This window comes from Pollicipes pollicipes, unplaced genomic scaffold (assembly GCF_011947565.3).
Source record: "Pollicipes pollicipes isolate AB1234 unplaced genomic scaffold, Ppol_2.1 Scaffold_5909;HRSCAF=7009_pilon_pilon_pilon, whole genome shotgun sequence".
Lineage (NCBI taxonomy): Eukaryota > Metazoa > Arthropoda > Thecostraca > Pollicipedomorpha > Pollicipedidae > Pollicipes > Pollicipes pollicipes.
Genome location: NW_023596778.1, coordinates 73,573 through 95,470, shown reverse-complemented (window position 1 = coordinate 95,470; position 21,898 = coordinate 73,573). Strand labels below are relative to the sequence as shown.

Below are 21,898 nucleotides of genomic sequence, written 5' to 3'. Positions count from 1 at the left end.
GGCACTTATGGCATGACAGGCTATGGCATCGAAGGGTTATTTTAGGGAATCGTTCAATGTGGTGCAACAACGGTGTGTTCGACGGAGTCGTATATGTTTGAAAAAGTCTCTCAGGCGATAAACCAAATAAATTTGAAAATGAAATCAATGATATTGACCTAGGATCAGGTATTAGGCTAGGTGGAGGTCAAAACTCATCTGCCTGTTTACTCGAAAGCTTGGTTTATGGGGTCGTTTCTAGTGCTCATTTCAAATTTGTTAATGGCAGATACCGCAACGGACTTTTTGTTGCATGGACTTTTTAAAGGTCAGAATAAGTCACTGGCTGAAATAACTCCGGCCAACATTTAGTTTTTAGGAACATATTGCATGGCGTAGTCCCTCGCGCTTATTTGGATAGCGAAATGGGAACAATCTTGCATGTATGTGTTCGTCCTGACCTTATCAATGTCAAACAAGGTCACTGACCATAGTTGAACACCACTGGCCTTTTGCTTGGAGCAAGTATCTAGCTTCACGGCGGTTGCCTGAGGAGGTCTGGGGGCACTTGAGACAGTACTCTTGAGTTTGACCCTTGTTTGACCTTATATGATCCCATGGTCACGACCTAGGAGCCTCAGATTTTGACCCAAGTGAGTTCACGTACAGGTTAAGCCGCTCTCTGAATTTGGCGTGTCTAGCTATCTAATTTTTTTAGGTCTCAGGGTTTTTTTTAGGACAACCGGCCACCAGCACGCGTGTTGAGAATATTTACCAGTTTTTTAGTTATCCGCATTGCATTCTCCATGGTGTACTTCATGTGTTCCTGGTAATGAAAAATAGACTCAGTCGAACCAGAGATAAGTTGAAGGAGACCAACTAAAGCGCACTGTTTGAAATTTGCCGACAGAGACTATGAAACCCGCAAAGAAAAACTAAATTGGCCGGACTGCGAGTCTTAGCTGACGTCTAATATGGCCCTACAGGGGGGGGGGGGGGCCACTAAAAACACATGCACACACATACACACACACACACACACACACAAGCATCCCCATACAAGCACGCATGGGTGCAGGAAAGGGGGGCAGGGGCCAATTGTCCCCCACTTTCTCAAGGTAGGGGGTAGCAATGTGAACTGCCTGCCCCCCTCCCCACACTTTTTTAGATTTATGGCGCGTTTAGCTTGCTTTTGTACTACCATTAACACGCATTCTGATTTCCCTAGTTCACCAGCCATCTTCCTGAAGATGCGTCATTTGTTTTTCATTTGTCCTTTAGCCGTTGTTTTAACGTCACAGCCGTGGAGCCGACGCCACGCGGTCTGTGGAGACTGCAACATCGGGCGTCGACGCTGTCGTTGGCAAGATTTGCGAGCGCGCACGTTCAGACTCATGTTACATAATTTGTATCGATAGCCCAGGACCTTGACTCAGTGCAAAACGTTTTAAGACTAACATGGGTCAGCCATGTCAATGCAACTTTGCGGCCTCATTTTGATCTGCAATCTACGTTCAGGCGGCTCGCAATATCTCTGTAGAACAAATAAAAATATGGAACCGGATTTTGTGTGACAATTACTAGACCACCTGCGGCGATTGGAAATGCTATTATGTGAATTATGGCTCCTTTGCTGATCCTGGGCTAACTACGTGGGTCAGAAGGACTCCCGCGTTAGGGAGAACAATGTGTTGTGGTGTAACCCTCTAAGGACATCCGGATCAACCAGAGGATCTCGCCCCGTGTCACCAGAATAACAGCCGGAAAGCACCCGGCGATTTGACGGAATAGCCCTACAGCCTTTGACCGAGAGCAGTAACGTGCCTCTGGTGTTGTACTCAAGGACCCTTGCCCGGGAAGAAATAAGGGGTTTCCTTATTGTTGAATAGAGTGGATCGAAATGAGCTCAAAAACGAACGAGGCCATCCACGTTGCCTGTGACGTTTATTCTTTTCGAAAATTGATTAGTGAGACAAATTTATCAAAAACTTTGAATATGCGTGCACGCAATTTCGGGAGTAAGGACTGCAATGGCCTCGGTTCTAGCTTCCGTAAAACCGAACGGCGTTGGCCACTGCAAGTGACACCAGAAGGCGGGCGCCGCAATTAATCTGTCCGATTAGCAGTTACAGCAGCACGAAAAATAAAGATTCTACCTTTTCTCTTTTAGTTCTACCACCAGGTTAGTGCGCCATTTTGCGGTGCCATAAAGGCCGATCTGATCTATCATCAATCTAAACATGGCATAGGTAAAACATAAGTCCAGACCACCTTTTGAATGTAATATTTGGCAGCTTGGAGGGTTTAAAGATTCTTTTTTCAGAGTCGTCATCATTCTCATCCAGCTGTTGACCGCGCCTCAGTGTTAGCCGCCGGGCCGACGGTTGCGCGGCCTGCGGAGACTGCAGCGCCTGGCGACCGAGGTTTTTGTTGCTAAGATTTGCGTGCACGCATGCTCCTAACTACGTTACATAATTTGTATCACTAACCGATTTAAGTGTTCAAAGGCACTTCTGTCGGAAGCGTCATCATTTTCATCCAACCGTTGGCTAGGACTCAATGTTGGCCACTTGGCCGACACTGCGCGGCGTACGGAGACTGCAACGCCTGGCGTCGAGGCTTTCGTTGCTGAGATTTGCGAGCACGCATGTCCAAAACTACGTTTTATATTTCGTGTCGTCAATCGATTCTGACTGAATGGTGAAACCTCCATACAGACATGGATTGGCCGTGTTAACGCACATTTTTTTATACATTTATATTTACAGTCTATCTTCGGGGGGTCATTCACGTGGCTCTAGAACTCACATACAAAATCTGGCAAAGCTTCTGAATTTTATCGATTTAGAAAGAGTCTGCTAAGCCATTATAAATAAGAGCACCGGATCACTGATTCTATTCATTTTTTCAATGCCTGATTTCTGCGGGCTTATTGACTTCAAAGTGCAAACAGATTAGATCTCGCGGTAACTTCTGTTTTTGTTTATGTGTTTATGTTTATGTTTATGCCCCGCCCACATACAAAGCAGATCAAGCCGGCTGCATTGAATGAGGGGCAATTAAATGTCCGTTGGAGCAATCCATGCCTGATGCACGCAGCTTCCCTAAAGCTTTGTCTGCGCTGGTGTGGTGTAAGGGAAAATAATTCGGAAAAGATAGTGTCGCAGGTGACCAATGAATGTTTTACATACTAGTAAGTAGTAATGCTGATCCAGAAGTGTGCAAAAAAGCAGCCATACGATCAGTTCGCAGTCAGCCCTGGGTGGAGGGGAGGGGGGAGGAGGGACAGCAGGGCCAGGGCAGTGGCTGCCGATGGCGGAGGAGAGCAAGGTTCAGATAAGGAATGTATGACAGAAGAACCTTAATTCTGTGACTTTTTAATTTATGGTTTTTGTCACATTGCTTTCGGTAGCTGGTTTTAAGCCTTCCGAATTTGTTTCCGCGTAAAATGTTGTGACAAGTCTTCATCTCAAGAAAAGTAGCCCGCGAAATCTAGGCACAGCAAAATTTAGAAGCACTATGGGCCATTCTTTATTATAGATTGATTCGCATTCAAAATTTTGGCCAGCCTATGTCGAGGTCGTATTTTAGCATCTACCCTATGGAGGTAGATGCCTCCTCAATAACCCAAAATGCCTGCACGTTCATGGAATGTTGCGTACCCAGGGAAAACAGTGTTGAAATGGACGAATAATCGTGGGAAGCTGGAGAGCCTTATTTACCAAATAACATCGATGATTCGAATAGTCAACATTGTGTACCAGTGAGAAACAGCTGAAGATGTATATCTAGCGCAGGGGTGGATCTAGCCTGGAGCTGTTTTTTTTGGGGGGGGGGGACAAACCGTTCGTCGCAAGCTGGCTGGTGTGGAATCCGAGGTCCAGTGCATGGTGCCTCTCGCGAAGTACCTGGTAGGGATACCATTGCAAACCGAAAAAAGCACCGAAATGCTTTTGAATCTTAAACAAAAGTTAAAACTAAAACAGTTAAAGCAGTTAAAGTTAACAGACGGTAAGTAGACGAAACTTTTACGAAGTTCTGGGAATGTTTTGGGGGGTTCAAAACATACCCTCAGAGGTTTTGGGGGCATGGCCCCGTGCCCCCCCCCCCCCCCCCCCACCAGGATCCGCCTATGATCTAGCATAGCAGTAATGCCATTTGATTATTCCAAAAATGTTATGTAAATTAAGAGCGGACAATAGCCTCTGTCCCTCCCCTCGGTCACTGGGCTTGCTTCCCAGAAAAAGCTTCTGAAGCATGCCCTGAACCTGGGCTCCCACTTTTTGAAACTTGCCACCGCTCATGCTAGCACATACCACAGACAATAGACGTCGTTGCATAAGGAGCGTTCCACATATGTATAGGGTATGAACTGGAAAAGTCATCTTGAAGACCATTTGGTGCATTTCATAGCCCTGTCCTTTTTGAGACTCAAACCTCCCTAATTTCTCAGGTACACGGACGCGAAGATGGGGAGACTATTTCGGGGAAAGTATTTTACGGTCACCTTGACAATCACGACGTCATAATGTCTTTCAAACCCTGCCATTCCATAACTCATGCGGTGATCAAGGCCAATGAAAACATGTTGTTTGGGTCGCTTATGTGTGGCGTTCGCGAGCACGATTCCCAGATACAACGGCAGTCAACTGGCTCTTAATGTTGTACAAGGTACGATGACGCATTCAAACAATCACGCGTCGAGGAACCTATTTACTAAACAGAGAAATTGTGTTGTCCAGAGCAGTCTTTTCCACTTAAAAGTATGCCAATAATCACAAGTGAGTTTGTTTCATCATATCTGATACCTGCTTCAATATCTTTAAATGGCAAACATTACCTTTTAACTGACGTTCTTGTGTTAAGTCAGTATTGCCAACGGGCATGATATATCGGTGATAAAATATCGGCATCGATGATAATTCATGATGGCCGCAGTAGTCTAAAAGGACGATTCTGGAGGCTGGATATCTGGGAGGTGACGATGCGCAAGTTAGTAGTCAGGTGGCTGATTTATCTTGGAACGTCTCCACAAAAGTATTATCCATACGAACGCATCATCACAGGTAATGCTTATGAACTTTTGTGCAAACTCTGCTGTCAAATGAATGCAGTCCTTCAACAACATTTCTGTGCATTCAGCGCTTGCGAAGAACTGCGTACATGCTTCTTGCCTATGGACCTTCCCATACAAAGTGTTGTCCCGACAAAACTTACCATGACGGCGATTCAACATCCTCATGTACCTTTTACCATACATACAACTATTTAGTTATGAACAGTTGTGCACGAGTTTTTGCGTCCATACTTTTAGCATACGAGAGACCGTACCTTTGCTTACAGACAGTTGCGTATGCATCTCATGTAGGTATGCATACACTTCTATGTGAACTTTTGTTCCGAAACCTCCGTAGGATTCTCTGAACATGCTCCTGTGTCTGCAATGATGCACGGCGAGTACGCAATGCCCGGCGTCCTGTCCGGAGAGATCTCTCTCGTGAAGAATGGCTCTGCCTCGGGCCAGCCGACCGGACGCTGCCCGGAATGGCCCAATTACCGTGTACGGCGTCCATCCCCTACGCCCCGCAGCATACGCGGTATACACAGCCCACTACGTGCAGTGTGACGCCGCGGCGTCAGCCGGCATTCAGTCGAGACTCCACCTTACGGCGGCCGGCATTCACTACAGCCGACCGCAAATGTAGAGAAAAGCGCTACTTTGGCCTTGAAGTCGCCGCCATTGGACAGCAGCCTGGCACCGCTCTTGCGCGAACGGCCAGCCCGCCTCGCCGCGCGCCGCAGGGGCGAGTGAAACGGAGCGGCCGCGCGGAGGTGGTGGTGCTGCCCCGTCACGTGCTGCTGTCTTGTGCGTCCGCCGCGGTCTCCGCTCGTGCGTCTGTCTATTATCACACGGTGCGGCCAGCATGGGGTAAGTAATGAACGTGGCGTGCCGGCGAGGCGGCTGGAGACGGCTGCGCGGCGGTCAGTGCTCTCAGTTCGCACCAGCCGCGATTTCTTTCGACCATTGTAGGCGGTTCAAAGGGCCGCGGGTCCCGTCGTCGTGACGGACGCTCCCCGCCACGGGACTGCCGAACCTAACCAGTGACCTGAACCTGAACCTAACCTGAACCTAACCTAACCTAACCTAACCTAACCAGTGTTCAAGCTCAGGCTGTGGCTACTACTGCGGCCGGCAGGACGCCGACCACGGCAACACGCGTGTACTTTTGGCTAGGGACATGCCATACAACTGCGAATATTTAGTCTCGACGGCAGAAGCATGATCTCGGCTCTCAGATGCCCTCAATCTAACTCATTACCAGGGGCAACGAAGTTCCTCATGTTGGGGCGGGGGGGGGGGGGGAGACAGAGATTTTCCGTTGGTTTTCCCAGCCAGTGTCCAAGGACAGTGCCTCCCTCCCGTCCCGCTGATTGCCGCACCCTTGCTCAAGATGGGGCTTACCCCTCGGACGGATTGCGGTAAGTCACAGCATATGGCCACGGTGGTGGCGGAAAGAAAAACACGCTAAAAGGATTTCTTGCTGAAAGCCTGACAGCAATTCGAAACGTCTAGCCAAAATATTCCGTTTGGGCAGTTGAGAAGACCTCATTTTAAACCAGAGTCAGCAGCTGGGTGCGTCGTAAAAGCTCCAATGAGATGACGCGACAGTTCAACATTCCGCCCCAATGAGCGCAAAGACTGGAACAGCAGCATTACATAACCCGTGTTTGATGCGACGCCTTGTTCACTGATGAGGCCCAGAACCTCGTGGTAAATGTCGCTGCTTTCCGTCATGCAGCGTAGCATTCTTCCGAAATTCAATTTACCGTGTTGGGGGGCCTGTGGATTGGACGTGGAATTCGGGTACCACGTTTGGAGTAATTGTTCAGGCAATCGTCCCCGTATGTTGGGGCCGTGTTTATATGTGTTCAGTAGAACCACACGTGAGCCACGGCCGAACACATTTTTGAACCACGCTGAACACATTTTTGAACCAAGCAGTGTGCATACTAACAACAAACGGGACGAAAGTCTGAAGGATTGTTTCAGCCGTGATTTAAATGCCTCACCTCGGTCATTCTGTAACAGGATAATCCGGGTAACGTTTGATGGTCAACCTTTCACGGAGTTTTCACATGACTCGTTTTGGTTCGGAAACATTTTCACTCCTGAGCATCCTGACCACGCCCTTATTTTCACCGCAAGTTTCACGAGGAATATATGAACGTGCGATAGCCGTAGTCCAGTGGTGGATGGCTTATGAAGCTGGTGCATCGACGCGTATTACATAATACCGCCGTGAATTGTTTTAAGCAAAGTTTCCGGATATTTGAAACGGACAAAGGTCCGGTCTGGCGAGACCCTTCAATCCGACTAAAGAGAGTTTCTGCGCAACCACCCTGCCGTCCTGTGTTACCCAAGCCAGGAGGGAAGCTAGCTCCACTTCTGGATCTCGTCCCGCCTAAAGGACGCCATCCGGTCATCCGCGCCAGTGATTTCCCCGCCTTATTGGTGAAATTGGAACGCATCAGGCAGTACTTTGACCACGAGAAGCTGTGTCTCGAGCTATTGTATGCACATGATGTCTGAGTGGTACGTGCCACGGAGAATGCTAAGACTTGGTTGCCCGAATTGATATGCATGTCCGTTAGTGTTCCATATTGGACAAGCGTATCAGTTACGTTACGAGCATATGATTGCAATCGTAGCTGATTCAATTATTCGTGACGTGGCCCGCAGGGAAAGAGTTTCGCATTCAGTGCAGGTGGGGGCTTCAGCCCACATCCCAACTTGGGCCCAAGCACGCCACCCTTTGAGAAGAAGCTGGGCCTAATCTGGAGAAACCCATTTGCTGAGGTGTTTCTGGGGAAGGTTACGTCATTTTTACGAATCGCCCTCGCCCTCCCTCCATCTCATTTTGCGGAGCTAGGCCGCTTATACCCCATACTTGATTTACCCGAACCATGTGCGGAGAATGCGATCAACATCCGTGGCGCCTGTTGGCCACGGACACTTTCTGAACTTGCGGCCACTTTCTCCACTTTGGCGCCGACAGTTGTAAACTTTCGTTTGATTTTATTCCGACACTGTCTTTCCTTAGCAAGAGCTGGGATCGTAGCAGGAGATAATCCTTTTCAGCATGTTTGACCTCTGCATCGCTGTCAGCCGGCAGTTTTGCACGGGGCCAAGCCGCTCTGTGGCGGGATAAGCCGCGGGACTTGCCAGTCACGGCAGCCTCACATGACGACCGCGAGCGCTTCTCACAGCGTCGTGCGGCATCGGGCGCTCGTGCAGCTTCTGGAGCATAGGTCTGCGGTGTGAAACCGCTGTCAGACCGACGTGACCGCTGACCTGACCCCGGCCTCCCTCTCCGCTGACCTGACCCGGGGCTCCCCTCTCCCTTGACCTGATCCAGACCTCCGCTCTTCGCTGACCTCATCCAGACCTCCTCTGTCTGCTGACCTGACCCGGGCCTCCCCTCTCCGCCGACCTGACCCGGACCTCTCCTCTCCGCCGACCTGACCCGGACCTCTCCCCTCCGCTGACCTGACCCGGACCTCCCCTCTCCGCTGATCAGACCCAGACCTCCCCTCTCCGCTGACCTGACCGACCCGGTGCCAGCGGACCTGGCCGAGGTCTCCCCCGCCCCCGCTCTCGGCGGTCGGCGGCGTCAGAGGGCCGACCGGTCGGCCGAGAGGGGGCCGGTCCGGCCGGCGCTGCCAGCCGTCTAACTCGCCGCTGACCTTGAGAGCACCAGTTTCCTGTTGTGGGCTCGATCAGCGCGCGACGCCAGCGCTCGGCTGGCCGGCCGGGACGCCCCGAACATTACTCACGGGGCCGCGGAGACCGCCGCGCTGCAGCCAGGGGCGCCAGTGGGTCACGAGGCTAGCAGTACGGGAGCTCATGCTCATACGTCCCTGGTGTTCTGATGTCTCCATTGCTCGGCTGAAGGCAGCTGGATGCTGGAAGTTGGACCATATGTTTTGAAGTTGGACCATATGTCTACCTCCTTACACACCGGCGACATATCAAACCAGATGGTGTCCACTTCACCAGTTCGTGGTACTATGTATGGCATAATGGAGTTCTTGTTTTGCTTTGTCAGCACTGTAGGAGTTGGGGGAACGGAGTTCATTATTCGAATCCCGCCAGTTTTCTTTTTTTTCTTTCAACGCCATGACAAACGATCAAGGTATAAGCATTCCGCATGGTGTCATGGAAGCACGCCAACCCTTTGCGTCTCTTTCCAACTTTCCAGCTGTTCTACCGGCATACAGCTTTTTCATTTCACTAGGTAGTTACACATTGCGACACTTCGCATTACTGACAAACGCAAAGCTCAAAGGGTTCAACGGTTCTTCGGACGAAGCGACCTGTTTTCAGTCCGAAGTCGCCCTAGCCAGGCGCGTAGAAGGCTGCGGGGCACATGTTCCAGCGGTCATTAGCAATGTCTCCGAGGCAAACATGAGCTGGTCACATTGCAATTTCAGACTGTTCGTGGCCATCCAGACTTCCCTCCCCGTTTACTTGTGATGCCAGCTTTCTCGAATCCTCTGCAGCATTTCAGCTCTACCTAACCCATGCCTATGCTCTTACCTCAGGAACACAGTCTGATTTCACCCATATGAGGTTACCCGGTCACTGGTGCAGTTCTTTTGAATCAGTTGTGCTCCCAGCATCAGGTACATTGAAGGCTGTGGACATACGAGTCGCTGTTTCTTCTAAGCCATGTTGAAAGTACTGCTTGTGGATTGCCGCGTTGAGCCAATGCGCCCAGAAATGCGGGAAGTACGCAAAAAGTCTTGAGCTATGTCACGGTTCTTCCGCTATATCGCCTCCCGCCCTGTCTCACTTTCTCTCTCCCCCCCCCCCCCCCCCGCCTTGCTCTCTCAGTCTCGCGTTTCTGGAAGCCATACATCGTATGCACCACGATGCTCATCCATCGGGCGCGGTTGGGTGCCAACCGAAACCTCATTTATATTCGTCAGCGTCAAGCATGCCCAAGGTGAAGTGTTCCAACTCACGGTAGTCAGTCGGGGAGCGTTGTCTTCGATAGACCGATAGACTGGGGTGGAAACGATTCGAAGCGCTCCATCCTTCAGATACGCGATCATTGACCGTGAAGGACGTCGGCCTATGCAGGGTTATTACGTGTGGGACCCAGGCCGAACTTCCGTAAAACGGTGGCGCTCGGTGACCAGCGGGCCGTGGTCGTGGCTCAAACTCAGACGTGCAAGTACCTCCGGCATCTGCCCACTGAGCATGGCGTGAAAAGGTACAGGTCACATACCAATCTCGCTTTGTTAAACTATCGTTTCTTTGGCTGTTTAAGTGTTTGGCTGCAATGAGCTCTGTTGGTGGTCGTAGTCCATACACAGACAATAGTTTCTAATCTGGGCATGGTCCGCACGCGGACAGTAGTTTTTAATCTGCGGCATTATGAGGTGTTGTGTCCGGGCCCTACAGTGGCCAGCTGAGTGGTATGCATGCGACGCCCCACATTTTGCATGGCCCTGGTGCTGTCGCCCTCTCCGCGATTCAAATAAGCTCATTTCGTTCCGAAGGCACATCGACAGACACTTTGCGCCGCTTTGTTCCCTTCGCTCTGTTGACCTCTACTGAATCGCTGCCGGGAGACGATCGACCTTCCCGCCTGAGACAGACCGGTCGAGCTGCTCAAGGCCGCTGCGTTCCACCGCGCCATGTTCGCCGTGAGCGTGCCGCCGGCCCCCGTTCTGCGCGAGGTCGAGCGCGTCGGACCCCGCGCCGCGTGCGGCGGGGTTGGCCAGGCGGGGCACGGCTAGCGGGGCCGCCTGAGGAGCGGACGGAGGAGCCTCCTCAGGAGCCGCCGGGGCTGCGTCAGGGACTGCCGAGGGGCTGCCGAGGGGCTCCCAGAGGCGACGTCAGGGGCTCCCGAGGGGCTGCCAGAGGCTGCATCAGGGGCTGCCGAGGGACTGCCATAGGCGGCGTCAGGGGCTGCCGAGGGACTGCCATAGGCGGCGTCAGGGGCTGCCGAGGGCTGCCAGAGGCTGCGTCGGGGCTGCCGAGGCACCACCTGAGGGTCGTTACGGTCGCTGGCAGGAGACCCACCCGAGGAACCCCAGGTCGTTACGGTCGCTGGCAGGAGACCCACCCGAGAAACCCCAGGTCGGCTGAGCGCGTGGCTTGCTGGCTCAGCGAGCCTGCCGTGACGTAGCTGTTATGCTTGCTGGCTCAGAGAGCCGGCCGTGACGTAGCTGTTATGCTCCCTGGATCGGACGGCTTGCGTTAGGAGCAGCTTCTCTGGGTGTTGTTTACTTTCCGCTGGCAGTGGTGGGCGTGGCCCACCGGCTCGGACAGCCCGTGTAGGTGTGGCCTTATATCTGATCGGACTGGCACAGACGCCTCCCCGACCCACCGGCGGCGTTAGCTGACGCGGGCGGCTGGCCCCGTGCTCTGCGGCTAGCTGGGCTGGGCTCTATGCTCTGTGGCTCACTGGGCTGGGCTCCGTGCTCTGTGGCTCACCGGGCTGGTCAGCTGCAGCTGAATCGGACAGCTGCTGCCGGTATGGCGCACTTGCTCGCCAGATTGGTCAGCTGATGCGGGCGTGGCTTGGTGCTGACAGTCGACAATAGTGTGGTGCCCAAGAGCAGCGGCCCCTGGGCCTTTCGGATCCAAATGCCTTTGTAAGATGAGAGCAGTGGTGAAGCTCATCAGAATGGGTTGAGACGCTGAACAGTGAAAAACGACTAAACCTACCCCTAAAATGCGCCAACAAATTGGTCTCTCCCAGGATTTGAACCATTTCCTTTTTAAAACTGGAAGGGGGGGGGGGCTAAAGACGGTCTTGAACTGAATAGGAAACTACATGCTCGTATCAGAACAGTGATGTCCTTCAAAGGTCGTTGTCAAGGGCGTCCCATCAGTTTTTATCTGGGTGCACATAATAACGCAAAACACGGAGGTATGCCTGCGGTCTGAGTATGAGTCCCTGGATTGTTTGGACCACGGAGTCAGTCTGGACAGCTCACGTCTCCAAGTCGCTATACCACGTCTGACGCCACTTGTAATCATGTTTGACACGGTACAGGGACCTCGTTTAACAGGATCTGCCGCACCGGGGGCTGCGATTGGGCAGACCTAACAGATGATTGGACCGGTGACCCGCCTGACGTCCTGTTGATGAGGATGTGGATGTTGATGTTGATGTTGATGTTGATGTTGATACCGAACACGCGGTCTGACATCCCCGGGTAGCCGCGTCTAGCATTTCCAGGTACCCACGTGTCACATCTCTGGGTAGCCACGTCTCACATATGGGGCACCCACGTCTCACATCTCCGGGTACCCACGTCTCACATCTCCGGGTACCCACGTCTCACATCTTCGGGTACCCACGTCTCACATCTCTGGGTAGCCACGTCTCACATATGGGGTACCCACGTCTCACATCTTCGGGTGGCCATGTCCCACATTTCGGGTAGTCGCGTCTCACATTTTCGGTAAGTAGGTCCCAAATTTCAGGCCGCCACATATCTCATCCCTGGGTAACCACGTCTCGCTCTCGAGTCGCCACATCTCAAATCTCGGGTAGCCACATCTCACATCGCATGTAGCCACGTCTCAGATCTCGGACGGCCGTGTCTGAGATCTGAGATAGCCATGTTTGACCTCTGGGTTGGCCACGTTTGCGTCAGGCGCGTAGCCGTTCGTAACAGTGGCTGGTCGTGTTTGTCGGCACCCGACCAGAACCCTGAACACGCACCGCCGCGGAGGATGTAGCGTGTTTGCTTGGCGGCGTCTTTCACCATCGTCCACGTTGGAGGAAAATCCAGTTATGACTAGATTTCTCTGATACCGGTTTCCTCCGCGTGTGTCACGTTTCAGTAAATATCAGCAGACATCTGTCTGCACCGTAACACGCCCTCGGAGCCTTTACTTCTCACAGTGGTTTCTCATGGCCTCTCGTCACAAAAAAAAACATTCAGGTTAACGTTGGTTCTTCGTTATTTTTTGTACGTCTGTGAGGCCACACCATGCCGATGCCGAAACCCGTCAAATGTATTTCTATGGAGCTCTGAATTTGCATCTGCATGAAGGTGTACGTAGCTTCCCTCCGCCTGCCGTTCCAGGCTGCTGCAGGCTGCAGGCTTCCCATTGATCAGGTCTTAAAGTCTGTGTGCAGTGTTTAATTTAAACAGGTTTGGGCTATATTTTAAGTCAATACCAGGGAACATTTGTATTGAGTCCTCATCAAGCGATGTCGCGTCCGCCCCTGCCGCTGTCCTTCAGCCCCAATGCCGTTCTGCACCCTGCGAGGTGCAGCGCCATTGCACCAGACCCGGCGTCCGTGCAGGGGCAGCCGGTGCGTAGCTCGCACCACGCACCGTTACGTGCCGCCTCGCTTCGAACCGGCCAGCGCGTTCACGTGCATCAGATAGCCGCGTTGGGCCGGTGACGGTGTCGTGCGCCGTCTGTTGGACGGGTCGGCCCTCCTCCAGTCACGGCTGCCGAGCAGACGAGCCGGTCCGCCTTCAGCCACGGTTGTCGAGCAGACGGGCCGGTCCTCTTCCAGCCACGGCTGCCGAGAAGACGAGCCGGTCCTCCTTCAGGTACGGCTGCCTAGCGGACGGGTCGGCCCTCCTCCAGCCACGGCTGCCGAGCGGACGGGCCGGTCCTCCTTCAGCCACGGCTGCCGATCAGACGGGCAGGTCCTCTTCCAGCCACGGCTGTCGAGCAGACGAGCCGGTCCTCCTTCAGCCACGGCTGTCGAGCGCACGGACCCGTCCTCCTTCAGCCACGGCTGCCGAGCGGACGGGCTGCCCTGCGCGACCGCCGTGGCCGCTGCGGAAAGTAGGATACTGTGCCATCGCAAGAACAGGTGTTCTTGATAGCCCGGTGGAGCCGTCTGCGACCTTACCACGCTCCTTTCTCCCGGCAACCTTTCACTTGCGATTTCTTTATTTGGGGGGGGGGGGGGCGTGCAAATTCTGCACACCTGGCTCGCTCTGTCCGCAGGTCTCGCACTCGTGCGACTGCTGGAGCTGGCCTGCAGGACGTCGTCGTACAGGAGCTGTGCACTTCCGAGGTCGGCCCAGACCAGGGCTGATTCCTCAGATCTGCCGATAGCTTCGAGACGATCTTTGCGCCAGTTAACGTGCCACTGGGTCAGACTGCTACGCTGCCCGCAACATTTTTGTAAAACCGCTACGTCGTTATCTGACGCTATATGCGTGTCATGAGCAGGTGCCAATCTTGGATCCGTGCTGTGCCTCAAATAGTATTGTGTTGCATAATATTGTCCTGTCAGCCACCTCAGCATCAGCATTTAAAGACCGGAACAAATGGCGAAATTAAACACTTGAGCAATATCGTGTTATAGCAATGTCACAGACGTTTCGCTCGCGCGGTTTAGGGATAACATTCATTAACTAGTGCTTACATAGACCTGAATTCCCGGCCTGCTTATGAAGTTTCAAATGGAGTGGCCTAAGTCGCGAAATATAACGTCCTAGTTCACTGCCATTCCCGTGATTCGACGCTATCTCGCCAGTTCCGCAAGCTGAGGTCCTGAACCTTTCCGATCTCGCCAGTTTTCACAGCTAAACGCAATCATTACGTCACGCAACGCAGGAATAATTCATAGCTGGTGGCTCATGAAATATACGGCACTGCTGAATCGTTGCAGGCGGGGGCTTATCAAATATTGCACCGCCTGCTTTGTTTTATGTATCGAGACAAACGCTTGTCAAGTCCCCACAAATGACTGTAGATGCCACGCCCTGTTGGATGTTGGGTCGGGCTGAAATCGTTTCCTTTCAAAAGTTGGGCTTGTCGAGGTAGGAGTTGAAGCATCAGTAACAACATGTGCTCCTATTCTGGCAACTGGTGCATGCCCAGCAAATAGAGCAGTAGATAAACTGCCGCGTCTTTATGAAACATACCAGTATCAGTGTATTGCATACCATCAGCAAGGTAGCTGTAGTGGTTTCAGTTCGGGGCTTCATGCTACAAATCGCGGCTGAAAGGTACGTTTCAAAAAGGCACAAGCTAAAGGCATATTATTAGAGGAAAGGGCCAATAGTCGAGGAGTTAAAACAGACCGATACATACACCACAAGCCGGACTGAATGGCCACTAGCCATGGCTCAAACCCACACCACGTATGGAGGTCTCAAACGTTCTCAACGCAGCGGTACCACGGCGCCCTGTGCCTACTTTCATGTGGTCTACATAGCGACTCATCTCCTGAAATTTCGTGGCTTGAAACGACTCCATGGGTATTGGCTCCGGAAACAGGCTATATCTACCTCGACCGGACTCGGGGTCGGCTCGAAATTGTGCCGTGTCAGGAATCGGAGTAGAAATGGATTCCGCCGGACCGGAACCGAGCACAATCATACACATCTGGTCATAATGGCCAGCCTTGCCCTGCTTCCGCCTCCATTAGGTCGCACCGCGACATTCGGTAAACTTTATGACACTTGTAGCCTTGACAGTGTCATGCATCATTGGTTTGTGTAACGGGCACGATTTTAACGTTATGTTGGGGAGAGGAGATATATGGAGTGCTGGGCTTCTTTTATGAAAACTGAGCTGTAGCCTGAAATATTTACGACATGCAGACGTTGGACCAAGAGTACTACACATTTAGCTGCAAATGGCTTAAAATGCTGCCAGTATTGTCTCAAATTGAGCGTTATTGGCGACAGCTGTGGTGAGCTGAATCAGCTATCGTCTCCCCTCATTGTTCTTTGAACGTAATGCGGTCCATTATCACGAGACATAGAGACAAAAAAGCTAAAAACAATAAACAACTCTCTCACTAAAATACAATTTTTGGTAACTGATTGAAGGAGAACATAAATTCCCATGATTTCGCAGTGATTTGTTGGCAGCTCGCTCCGCTAGAAGGCACAAATGCATTGACCGCCTTGGCGGAAGCCGGAAAGAATACCCAATTGTGGGATCATTCATTGCCGTTTAAATGCAGAGAGCAAGGGTCATGCCATTAAAGCTGACTCATGCAGCTTACCTCCAAAACTCTCCTCATAACCAAAACCAACCACTGGATGCCGTAACAGTTCCACAATGTTGGACACTTCAGGCTGGACTATATGAACATGATATGCCTCGCACAAGGGGTGGCATCTGCTGGTAATTGTAACCACTGCTGGCTGTATGAACCCAACAATGCCGGGCAGACGAGCATGTAAAGGCGCCGACAGCACGCGCCTCCGCCCGGACCACGCACCACGGAGCGGCGCTGCTTCCGCCGGCTCCAGTGAAAGTGGCCGAACCCTTTCACCGACCGCCGTCTCCGGCCAGCTGGTCAGCACAGGCCGCAGCGGCGCCGCCGCCGACACAGCTGTTACCACCCGGGCACGGAGCTCTCCGCCGCCTCCCCGGACATTGTCAATCAGGCAGCGGGCCGCACCGCGCCGAACCTAATTATTGCTAGTCAGACGATGTAAGTACGCTGCCACGGAACCACTGACAATGAAACGTGTGACCTCGGCCATCGCCAACGAGACTCAAAAGCTGCCGTTCCGGTCGCCCGACCACTATCAATGAATGGGGTGTAAAACGGACCAGCCTATGGATGGGGCTCGGGCGGCATGCATGGCACGGCGCGACATGCACGGAAAGCGTGTAGTCGTTCACCTAACCTCCGGAGGCGGATCTTTCTGCCTGACATTTTTGTATAGTCGTATGTTTTACCCCAAACAAAACTGAGTAGAAAAAATGAATAAATAGTAATGAAGTGAAGTCACTAAAATGGTCCAGACAGGCGTTTGCTCAGCAGGGCATTACACCAAGAATGCTGTGAAATCTCTCAGGAGGCGGTCAGAAACAAATAGTTGGCGCATCATCATTTGCATTCAATTACGGCAACCTCCGGATGGGGTGACGCACGATTCGTGTGTACAATGCAACCCCCAAGCATTGTGTATGGCATAGCTGGACAAAACCCTCTGGCCATGGGGTCTCGGATGCCGCTCTCAGCATGCCGGGTCCACGGCCGCTGTGACGGCGGTCGAGGCAGCTGCGGTGGGCGCCGGTCGCGGGCGCGGCGCGGCGCGGCTCCGGCTCGGCGCCGGTGGCGGTCGGCGCGCGCCTGTGATCGCACGCGGTGTGACGCGGCGTGACCCCCTCCGCGCCACCTGCTGGAGCTCGGTCACGCCGCACTGGCGGCGCGCCGGCCCCGGCGCGCGCGCCGTGTCGGCTCGGTGACGCACAGCGTGCCTGCGGTGCGCCGCCGGCCGGCCGGCCGGGCCGGCGGCGCGCGGCGCCCTTGCACCCTGCGTGACCCACCGGCAGCCTTCGGCTGCGGCGCCGGCTCTCGGGCGAACGCCAAAGCTCAGGCAGCGGTGCTCCGCACCAGTAAATGGTCTGTGACAGCGGCGTCCGGCGGGTGACGCCTGCGTGGACCGTAGGCCGGTGATGACGCCTGGCGGCCCGTTGGCGGCCGCCACCTGCGCCGCCCCCGCCGGCGGAGTGTCGAGCCGCCGGGCTCAGTGTCGCCGGCCGAGGAGACGGCCGCCAGCGTCGGCCAGGTGCCGTTAGTCGGCCGGCCCGCCCGACCGCAGCGCGAGGAGCCGGCTGAGCCGAGCGGCTCGGCGGTGCGTGCTGACGGATTGCTGATGGTCGGCGCCGCTGAGTCACGGCCGCACTGATTGCCGGCCGCTCCTGTGGTGCCGCGTGGCAGGCTCCTGGTGGGCCGTCTAACTGTCGGAGGCCCTCTGGCCCAAGGATGTCAGTTGACGCTGATACTGCGCTTGCTACGGAGGTTAATGGTCAGATGGCCTCGTTGTCGAGGTGGCAATTTTCGTAGACTTCTTCAGGAGCTATATGATTGTTGTGTAACTGTGAGCATGGTTGGCGTGCGCATATAATTTATCTGAGTCACCCACTAGAAAAGCGTATGTTGTTTGCCATTTTGGCGAGTTTGGCTTTTTCAATTTACTTAATGACATCTCGCTATTCAGGTGCTCATGATTCCAATATGAATATCATTAATTAGCCCCTCGTTGTGAAATCAGTGAAATAATGTTATGGTGAACAGAATACGCTCATCGATATTTAGGTCCTCAACTCTGTGCATTTGGGTGCCTCGTCCTTGCTGTGAAGCTGCCCCGCCCCAGTGGCACCTGGAGTCAATCCGAGTTGTTTCGGTGCGGCTGCGAGTGGTGCGACATCGGGAGGTCAGAGCCGCCCGCTTCCAGAGGCGTCGGCGGTCTGAGCTGCTCCTGTCCCTGAACTTGTTCCTGTTTCGGTCCAGGTCAGACGACCCCGGTTCGGCCCGTGGAAGCCGGTCATTTGGCTTGGCTCGTTGCGCTTGGGCTCATACCAAGCCGAGGGTGGTAATTGTGCTGCACCGCTTGGCTGGAAGCCCTTGAACATTTGTTTTGAAAGTTGTCAGCACAGCTTTAGTGGTTTAACGGCCCCCTGCTGGCCTGGTTGGTGCCACGGGTCCTGTTCCGGCACTCCCGACGGCCTCCGCTCGCGTGCGCTGCACGCACATCCAAAGTGTTGCGTGCGCTGCGTATGCGTTGGCTTGCGCTCAGTCTTTTCTTTGTTCCTGTCGGGGGTGATTTAATGCGTGCTATCAAAACCTTCCTGTGCGTGTGTTTCACTGGTCATGATGACAGGTATGACAAAGGAACCGCCAGCACGTTGACGGTAGATAACGGGTACCTTTTACCTCCTTTTTGCGTCCTAATAGGACTAGATTTTTGCCTGGGAATGGTTGCGTGAGCGTTACCGGCCGCTCACTGGCGTCTCTGCTCCCATGCCAATACCCAGCCGCGGCCGAAAACTGTATCTGGAATGTCGCCAGCGTTGTTTTGGACTGGAAGGAAATGTGCCTGTTAGCCGTGGATCAGGTTGCCCCTTGACAGCCGGCCCGCTGGTGCCGCACGTGAATGCCTTCCGTCGGTGTGCTGTTACCGTCGTGTTCAGTGGCGGGCAACGACGTAGTCCAAACGTCAAGTAACGTCACACCCCACGGCACCCGCTGTTCAGCGCCTCGTCCATCAGCGCACTGCACGGAGGAGCCCACAGAAGTCTGACGGGTCATCACTTACCCGCCATAGGATCTCGGCAGCCTCCCCCCCCCCCCCTACGCACCCCGTGACCTCAGCAGACCACCTCCATCCCATTCTGTGTCCGTAGAAACCACGATTAAATCACGTCTTGACCCCGCCAGGCCACCACCGACTCGTCCCATGACCCCGCAGACTCGCGCTAACCCACGTCGTGACTCCGACCCCCGCCTAACGGCTGTCGCGTGCCGCCGTTTCAGGCGGTTCCGGCGTGAGGTGCACGAGGAGGAGGTAGAGATGACGGCCGCCAGCCGCTGCTGGTTCTCGCTGCTGACGCTGCTGGCCGAGGTGCTGCTGTTCGGCAGCGTGGCGCTGGTCGTCGCCTGGTGCCTCAAGTACCGCGGCGGCTTCGCCTGGACCGAGGACCCCAAGCTGCAGTTCAACCTGCATCCGGTGCTCATGGTCACCGGGCTGATCTTCTTCGCCGGGCACGGTGAGCGTCACGCCTGGGTGGAGCGGCCGGCGGCGGCGGGCGGCCGGGCTCCCCCCCCCCCCCCCCGTGGATGGAGCGTGCCGCGGTGGGAGAGAGCGCGGCAGCTCGTGCCGGCGGTCGGCTGCTGGTGGGCACCGCGGCCGGCCATCACGACCCGCGCTAACTGACAGGTCTGCTTCAGATCACGAAGGGGGCCGTGTGGAAAGGATGCAGTGGTCAATGCCCGATAGACCCGGCCGTTTTTGTTAGCTTTCTCATGAGCGCAGGTGCCGGTTGGTGGCGCTTGCAATGTTGGGGGACGATATGAAACCTTCTTTCAAGAAGCATTCCCATCGGCCAGCGGAAGGTAAGTGCTTTGTGTCCTCAGCCAAATCGTAATTTCGCTGTCCTCGTTTGCAGCTATGCTGGCGTACAGGCAATGGCGGTGCTGCAACCACTCGACCATCAAGCTGGTGCACACGCTGTACCACATCATGGCCATCCCCTGTATCGCGGTCGGCATGATCGCCGTCTTCGACTTCCACAACAACAACAAGCCGACTCCGATCCCGAACCTGTACTCGCTGCACTCCTGGATGGGACTGGTCACCGTCGGTCTGTATGGCCTTCAGGTACTCCCGTCGGTAAATACCGGCTCGTGGCGCCATCTCTCGGTGTGCGCGCATACTACGTCCCATCCAAGCATTACCCCGCTCGAATGCACGGCGGCCACGACAGTTTGGGCCGCGTTCACTGCGTTTTATGTGGTGACGCTCATTTAGGGCAGAGGCATGACGTGGGCGCATGCCGCAGGGAAGCATGAGTTTGCTCACCTCCGCTAGCGCCCGCATGGCGCGACCCTGCAGTACTCACTAATAGCATGTCAGAGTGGCATTGTCTGACTATGATTCAGTCCCGTGGCCGGGCGGACACGGGCTGATGCAAGGTCAGAACAATCGAACGAAGCGCCGCTGCACAGAAGCGTGCTGAACAGGCGCGGTTTCAACCGAACGACCTACGCAGTTTTCCGATTACGGCCTTTGATGTTCCGACGAATGCCGGCGAGGCATACAATAGCCGTGAAGTGGTCAAGATTGGCTATCGCTGCGCCGCGGTACAATTTCCAGCGGTGGCTTTCGCCAGGCTTAATTCAGATGGCCGTATTAATAAGCTCCGTTCATAATTCAAGGAAAGTAGTGCCGTTCCGTTTCCAAGTTATTTCGTAATCGTCTAATTAATCACTAATGCTTCATGCCGGTGACTTCTTTGTGGCTTCTGTAATCAGGCGCGCTTGCCATGTCTGAATGGCGAGAGCCGTACGCGGTCGCTATGAACACGAAGCGCAGCACCACGTGTGTTTGAGACCTCAAGAAATGCCAGTATTTCTGAAACCTCGCGGCTCCTTTTACATCGCGCACCACGCGCCGAATACATTGAGTTCACGTGTGTGCATGGCATGGGTTTTCCGGCTCCGCTCTCATTACCTCGTGGCTGTGCCTGTGACGCTGCAGGATACCCGTGGCGACCGCAGGCGCCCCTCGTGAAATACCATCAGACGTACCTGGATCAGCTCTAGAACCTGCATGAATGACTGTCTTGGGACTAGCATAGCTTGCGTAAGCTGTGCTGCGCTGACGTAGTTGTGATAGCCCCCGTTGGCTGGAGGCGGAGGAAAGTCATGCACTGCGGTGGAGTAAAGATGAACAAAGATAGCTCAAGCCTCGTGAAATTATTGGAGTGCTCATAGTGGAACGAGTAAAACATAGGATGTATGATTCGGGCATGCCATGTTATCTGAATGGAAAAACACTCATAGACATACCCGCACGTACATTTGTATGGATACTGTCAACGTTATCATTGCTGGATCGGATGTGCATTAGCTGGCCTCCATTGTAACACGGACCGCGAGTTTATTCGGAATTACAAAACAGCACCGCAGTCCACCGGCGCGTGCGCGAGGTGCAGTGCAGCTGGCGTTCTCATTTAGTTTGCGAGATGGACGTTGACACAACAAGGCTAATTGGTAGCTTCCCTCACAGCCACTTTGCAACCATTGTTGGGAAGGTCGAAACAACAAGCGATCCCAGCTCGTCCATCTTAATCCAGGATGTACCAGCTGAACTAGCGGAATAAGCGTAACGGGCCGTGAACAGTGGCGTAACCAGAACATGGGCAAGGGTGGTCGGCCCGAGCGGCGTGCGGCCGCGAGCTCACGGTCTTCGTTCGCTGCCTCCATCCCTGAACCGCTCAGAACGACCCAGCTTGGATTCCTCTTGCCCCGGGTCGGCAAACGGGGGCATTTGCCCGTTTGCAGAGCTAGTGCGGTGCCCTCCCCCGCCACCGACCGTCAGCTGCCACAAACTGGCACAGAGTCACGTGCAGATGTTGCCGCGCCGTGATTCACCACGGCACCAGGAC

The 21,898-nt window shown here is 54.1% G+C and overlaps 1 protein-coding gene across 1 annotated transcript; it reads left to right on the top strand.

Moving 5' to 3' along the window:
• Nucleotides 1-5,778: 5,778 nt before the first annotated feature.
• nemy (cytochrome b561 family member no extended memory) lies at nucleotides 5,779-20,121 on the top strand (the record flags this gene model as incomplete). The annotated part of the gene is given in 3 exon segments (XM_037227822.1): nucleotides 5,779-5,908; nucleotides 19,266-19,498; nucleotides 19,898-20,121. Coding segments are annotated over 3 exon segments (462 nt in total), but the record flags the coding sequence as incomplete, so codon positions are not given.
• Nucleotides 20,122-21,898: the final 1,777 nt, after the last annotated feature.